This window comes from Stigmatopora argus, chromosome 2, assembly GCF_051989625.1.
Source record: "Stigmatopora argus isolate UIUO_Sarg chromosome 2, RoL_Sarg_1.0, whole genome shotgun sequence".
NCBI lineage: Eukaryota > Metazoa > Chordata > Actinopteri > Syngnathiformes > Syngnathidae > Stigmatopora > Stigmatopora argus.
Window position 1 is genome coordinate 19,707,673 of NC_135388.1, and position 6,627 is coordinate 19,714,299.

At 38.5% G+C, this 6,627-nt stretch overlaps 1 protein-coding gene across 1 annotated transcript; it reads right to left on the reverse strand.

Moving 5' to 3' along the window:
* Nucleotides 1-825: 825 nt before the first annotated feature.
* On the reverse strand, nt 826-5,858 carry LOC144064181 (hatching enzyme 1.2-like). The gene is made up of 7 exons (XM_077586463.1): nt 5,844-5,858; nt 5,740-5,767; nt 5,585-5,641; nt 4,507-4,624; nt 1,351-1,529; nt 1,088-1,169; nt 826-961 (listed from the first exon to the last, which is right to left on the reverse strand). The coding sequence occupies exons 1-7, from the start codon at nt 5,856-5,858 to the stop codon at nt 826-828; spliced, it is 615 nt and encodes a 204-aa protein (XP_077442589.1).
* Between the last annotated feature and the right edge of the window lie 769 nt (nt 5,859-6,627).

Genomic DNA, 6,627 nt, shown 5'->3' on the forward strand with positions numbered 1-6,627 from the left:
CACTAACATAAACTTTAATAACATGAACTTGTTCACTAAAATAAACCCTTAATACAAAAACAAGGGAAAAATAACAATGGGAAATCACAAAGACAGGTCACACAGGAGGAAAAGAAAAGACTACAAAATCCAAACTATAAACTATCAAAACCTCAGACCTAACAGCAGGACTTAAACCCATGTCCTCCTTTTTGCAGGCATGTATTTGTTAAACAGCTGAAAAATTGTTGTCATTTTGAAAATTACAAAATCTAATTATTGCATAATTGCTTTCTATATTTTTCTATAGTTTTTATTTATTTATAAAACATAACGTTAAGCACATATTCCCAATCATTCTAATTTGATAAAGGTCAGCTCCAAAACAGCACTGCCAGCAAAACAACTTATAGTTCTAATCCAGGGGTGGTTCGCCATGGGTGCAGGTTTTCGTTCTAACTGATCCAACACAGTTTAACCAATGAGGTTTCTGCTAAAACAAGAAGCACCTGACTGCAATCCACTGATTGTACTTCTAACATACCAGATTGGTGGAAAGGCTTCCTCTTATGGGTTGGAATATGATAAAAGTCAGCTCCAAAACAGCACTGCCAGCAACACAATTTATAGTTCTAATCCAGGGGTGGTTTGCCATGGGTGCAGGTTTTCGTTCCAACTGATCCAACACAGTTTAACCAATGAGGTTTCTGCTAAAACAAGAAGCACCTGACTGCAATCCACTGATTGTACTTCTAACATACCAGATTGGTGGAAAGGTTTCCTCTTATGGGTTGGAACGAAAACTTGCACCTACTGCGGCCCTCTGTGGAATAGTTTGCCGACCATCTATTTACGACCACATTCATAGAGAGCATTGACACGTTTAATGTCGTTGGCGGTCATCTTGAGTGAAGAACCTAATCGATGGAAAGGATACTTTTTAGAAATAATGGTTGGTAGCCCATTTTTGGAGAAGCCAAAGCTAAAAGAAAAATCACATAAACATGCATAAAAATCATTAGCCAGCAAGAGTCTAGATTCAGTGATATTGGTGAAATATATTGCCTCAAGACTCTATTTATAATTCTAGACAGTTCCAAACACTTACTTGCCGTAATGCATGATCGAGTCAAAGTCATAAGGCGTACCCAGGTTGTTTGTGTTGACCTTATAAAAGTTTCCTTCCATTCCTGTGGAAGAAATAAAACTACATTAAAATTTCTTAAATGAAATGATATTTATCCTTTCCTGCCATCAAAAACACAGTGCATGATCAGAATCTTTGTAGGGTGAGTAACAGTAACTGTAACACATAAATTGCTCTTAATGTTCTTAAACATTACTTCTAAAGGGTCTTTCAAAGCACCTTACCTGGCTTTATGTTCTCAAAATAAATTTGCACGTAATCATCTCTGTCAGATCGAACCTGCTCATGGTGGAATCCAAGAGCGTGAAGAACTTCGTGTTGCACAACGCCCTTGCGTATACAACTATTTCTCCCCAAAACGATATACTGCTCTCCCGATTGACGCCCGAGTGGTGACATACACCTAACAAATACATGAGGCATTTTAGGACGTTTAGAAACAAATTGATCAAACAGGGTGTACAGTCATTTTATTCTGCTCCATGTAAATCTTAATGATAGCTGTTTAAAAAAAATAAAAATTAAACTTTTTGGGAAAATTGTACTTGTGAAAATATAGTTTGAAATTAGAGAACGATCTGCAGTGTGTGTTTAGGAAAAACTGTCATAATTATTTTTTGCCAGCTGCGTCTCAATAAATTTACTTGCAATGGAGTAAAATACACTGGGTGTAACTAATAGGAAACAGTCTACCAAGAATTTCATAGTAGGCATCAGTGCATTTTCCACAAGTGATACTTCATGGTGGCTAATCTAACTGTAAATTCATGGAGAAAAACCATTTCTTCACAATAATTCATTTGGACATTTGACATAGTCACCACCACTGTTCCCTATAAGCTGCGCGCGTGCGCAATTGCGCACTACTCTCGTCTTCTCTGCGCAGCAGAAATCCTATGGCGCGCAGTAAAAAAAAAAAAACGGATTTTTATTTTTTTATTTTATTTTATTTTTATTTTTTATTTATTTTTGTTTTTTTACCCCTTTCTTCATGATGGAGCCGTTTAAGCGGCAGCCAGTAGCAGTAGCTCTGTCCACTTATGTTTTTCGTGTTTTACAGCATGTTTTACATGAAAAATTAGAGGGAACATTGACATGCACCTGCTTGTGGCAGGTGTGATACTGGTGTGCCCATAGTGAGCAATGATGATGTCGTGACCGGATGATTCGCCTAAAGACGTTTCGCCGACGGACGTTTGACAGACGGACAGGTCTCCGAATGAACGTTCGTTCAAACAGCGTTTAATGATTAAATACAAATACTAGTATTTGTATTTAATCATTAAACGCTGTTTTCAGCTGGATTTGACCGAATTTGAGAGCATTTTGAGCCGTTTGGCGAATGGACGTATATAGACGTTTTTTTGCCTCCATCGCGATATCATCACGACATTTTACCGAGGAATTCACTTCCCTGGGCTCGGTTCTAATGTCCAAAGAGCTCCAGTATTTGTATTTAATCATTAAACGCTGTTTTCGGCTGGATTTGACCGAATTTGAGAGCATTTTGAGCCGTTTGGCGAATGGACGTATATAGACGTTTTTTTGCCTCCATCGCGATATCATGACGACATTTTACCAAGGAATTCACTTCCCTGGGCTCGGTTCTAATGTCCAAAGAGCTCCAGTATTTGTATTTAATCATTAAATGCTGTTTTAGGATGGATTTGACCCGATTGCTGTCATTTTACGGCTCGGTTCTGCTACATCTGCCCGCCCAAGAGTGCTTATTCCCGGGCTGCCATTGATGGTAGACTAACATTGATTTTTACTATAATTTGGACAACACCGGCGGCGGGCCGGATTAAAAATCCTAACGGGCCGTATATGGCCCGCGGGCCGAGGTTGAAAAACTTTTACACACACGATCCGGGGGCGGGGCGAGCGCGCGAATCCCGTTTCGGCGCAACCGCCGTTCGGCCGAATGAACGTTCGGCGGAACGTCCATTCGGCGACCTGCCCGTCTGTCAAACGTCCGTCGGCGAAACGTCTTTAGGCGAATCATCCGAGTACCGATGATGTCGCTCACACTGGTACTCAGTGCGCTCAGGGAGGTTGACTTTCTGCTCAGACCAACGAAAAATTAGAGGGAACATTGGTCACCACACAAATTTAAAGGCCCTGCCCAGGCTTTTTGATGATTTTTTAAAATACATCAACTATGATAAATGTTGATGGGCAGAGGCTAAGAACAGAGCACTGAATCTTTGAGTCATCTGGATTCTTGCCTTTGTTAGTGTAAAATGGAATTGTGCCGTCACATGTCTGAGTGTCGTCACGTCCTACCTTCTGGCTTGGCCGTACCACGATATAGTAAGCTTTAGCACGCTTCATGGTCATTAGTCGGTTTTCAATTTTACCAAGGACCATAGCTTAAATGCCTTTAATATACACATTTACTGAATTCCATAATGCACCAAAAACATGATGACGTTATTTGTTCTACCAAAGATGAGGAGATTAAAAAAAGGGGCCACACAAAATCGCAGTTTAGGTATTTTACGGAACCCCCCGTGTTTAGGGGTACTCGGTCGATTGGTCGCCGGTCTTTTGGTCCCCCGGAAGTTTATTGATAATTACCATTTAAATCGTTGCTCAAATTCCCTAAATACAAACTGCGAATTACTATTTAGTCATACTTAATGCCCTAGTAATTATTAGGCTAAAGAAAAGCTCAAAATTTCCCGGACTTTTATTGTTTTTTGTTGGAGAACTTGTTAAGACCCTGACTGACGTAGCTTCTTAAAGGGACAACGCATGTACATACAAACTCTTATACACTCACACGTTGGCTCAGTGAAACTGCTCATGCTTTTATTGATGCATAGACCGTGTTGTTTTACCTTGTTTTGTCGTCGGTCTTTTGGTCGTCGGTCTTTTGGTCGCCCGTTGTCGCGGTCCGGGCGACCAAAACACCGCGACCAAAAGACCGGCGACCAAAAGACGGCGACCAAAAGACCGGCGACCAAAAGACCGGCAACCAATCGACGGCACACGTATTTAGGGAACCCCCCATATTTACTGCTCTACGTGACAGACTGAGAGAAACACGCAATCTTGTACTTCAGGATTGCATTTTGGCTCAGATGGATAAAATGTGCACGGTTGTGTTGACTGGGAAAACATGCTAACCGAAATGGCATCAATCCAAACAAGTCATTGAAAATGCCTACAAAGACTCGACACTAACAGGCTAAACCTCTCAAATTGCAAATGCTTATTAAATAAACTCGCTAATTTTTCACCCATGCAATTTTGTCAGAATTGTTAATAAAAGTCTTTACTTTTGCCCAATAAAAAAATCATTATTTTCACTTTTTACTTGGGAAGGCCTTTAAAAAATGAGGTAATCACTAAATGTGCAGTGCACAAAATCCTACCCGGGTCCGGGCACAAAGTGCACGTAGTCTCTTCTCCATGCGTGCCACACAAACTGAATGCACGTCTTCTGATGAAAAGCCAATAAAGCCTCAATAATTACTAAGCGCTCTGCATTTGCTGTGGAGACAAAAAAATGTTTGTTGATGTCGCAATTGGAATCTTACTGTAAATACATTGACACTCTTTACGTCTAAAGTTTACTACTGAGCTCCCGAAGGGCTATGGAAACAAAAATTGGATTTAGCTATCACATTTCCAAAGGTTTAATCATACTGTCGATAACTTGACATTCTATTCTCACAATAGAAAAGTTTACTTTCTCTACAATAGCAAATGTTCGATACTGTTAAAAACTATTTAAAAAAAAACAAAATCCACCCCACTTTACTTATGAATCATTGAACTTTGGGCACGTGAAATTTCTGTTCCAGGATGACTGTTTCCCATTACACAAAGAATGATTCATAAAAGCATAATGGAATGAGTTAGAGCAAAAGGAGTTCTACTTTTTACTACTCTCCACTCACAATCCATTTAATTTCCCAACTTTGTGAAAACTTTTTAAAGAGGAATATGTTACTTACTGAAATGAGAGGACAAACGGACAGGCACGATGACTTTTTTCCCGTATTTAGGCCATTTGCATCCTATGTATGTGCACGGGACAGCATTTCTTTGTGAATTTGGGACAATGTCACCGTGTGTCAGAAACATTGCTGTCAAAGAAGAAATGGAAGAAACATGTATAGTGATTACATCAAGTACATTCATTCATTTTCCGTGTCACTTATTACAATCGCAGGGCATAAGGAGACCCAAACACTTGTACCTAGGGGGAATTTAGAATGTTCAACCAATCTATCTTGCGTGTTCAATCAAGTACATATGGTTTGAATTTTGGATAGGGCTTTTACGTGAGGTTAATTACGGAGTTACGGATGCTGAACACCCGAATTAAAGAATAATTCACTCATTCAAGCTATTATGATTGCTCACACTGGCAAAGGATGTGTCTAGTTTTAATATATGAATTAGAAAATTCCTGAATCTATTGACAAAAAGTAGGCGTTCTCGTACTTGAGTTGACGTTTGCCGCTGTAATATTGTCAGTGATGCCAGGGTTGCCTAGAAATACTGAGGAAAAAAAAAGCACTGAATACCGATAATTGACATTAAAATGCCAATGTCTGTGTATTGGAGACATCTACTAATTTCTACATATATTTACATACCTGAGCCATTTATAGCTCTCGTAGCAGTCTGAAACACAGAGTATTATGTGTTAGTATTAGTTTTCAGTAAAAAATACAGAAGGCATAAAAAATATTGGTCTTACTGGACATACACCCATTAGCGACAATAGGATGATAGATAAAATTGAAGTCATGATTGCGTTAATCCTTCTTTCTAGGGGGGAAAAGCAAGCATAGTTAGTTTGGAATGAGTGTATACAAGGTACTCATAGAAAAATGGTTTACCTTTCCTAGTCAGGCTCCAAATTCTTGTTTGATGTGGCTTTGCAGTTTTCTCTTACCCTATTTATTTGCTTCATAAAAGGGTGTGTTTGATTGTTTAATCAAAATCTGCTTCATATCAATGGCAGCTCAATTATTTTCTTTTGATCCTTGGCCACAAAGTTTTTTTTTCACTTTCTAAAAATCATGTAAGTGTAAAAAAAACTTTAAACTGAAATACAATGACGCTGTTTATCTTTAATATAAAAATAAAAACTAGCATCCTTTTACTCAAACATATTTACTTACAGCTGTTTATTATTACCATACTAGGAAGAAGCATTGGAACAAAGACAATGAAATAGCTCAAATGCCAGAAAGTAATCATTGTAGTATTCGTTATTTAATTAGGGCTCAATTTCCTGAAATCTTTCACATTATAATTCATCATCCATTCAGAGGAAAGGTATTTCAAACACTTTAAACTGCCTTTTAGGGCTAATTAACTATGATAGTTAATATACCAAAATTATACAAATATTGTTTGTTGTTGAGAATCAAGTTTCGAGACAATGATCTCAACTTTTAAACACTTTGATCGCATAACTCTCTCTCTGTAATGGAAATCTGTGTGGCAACATATTGTTCATGTGAACAAAAATAAAA

Coding starts and splice junctions, on each gene's coding strand:
- LOC144064181 (XM_077586463.1), bottom strand. Junction 4,625..5,584: donor AGCGGCAAACGTCAACTCAA/GTACGAGAACGC, acceptor TTGTCTCCACAG/CAAATGCAGAGCGCTTAGTA. Junction 962..1,087: donor TCGATCATGCATTACGGCAA/GTAAGTGTTTGG, acceptor TTTTTCTTTTAG/CTTTGGCTTCTCCAAAAATG.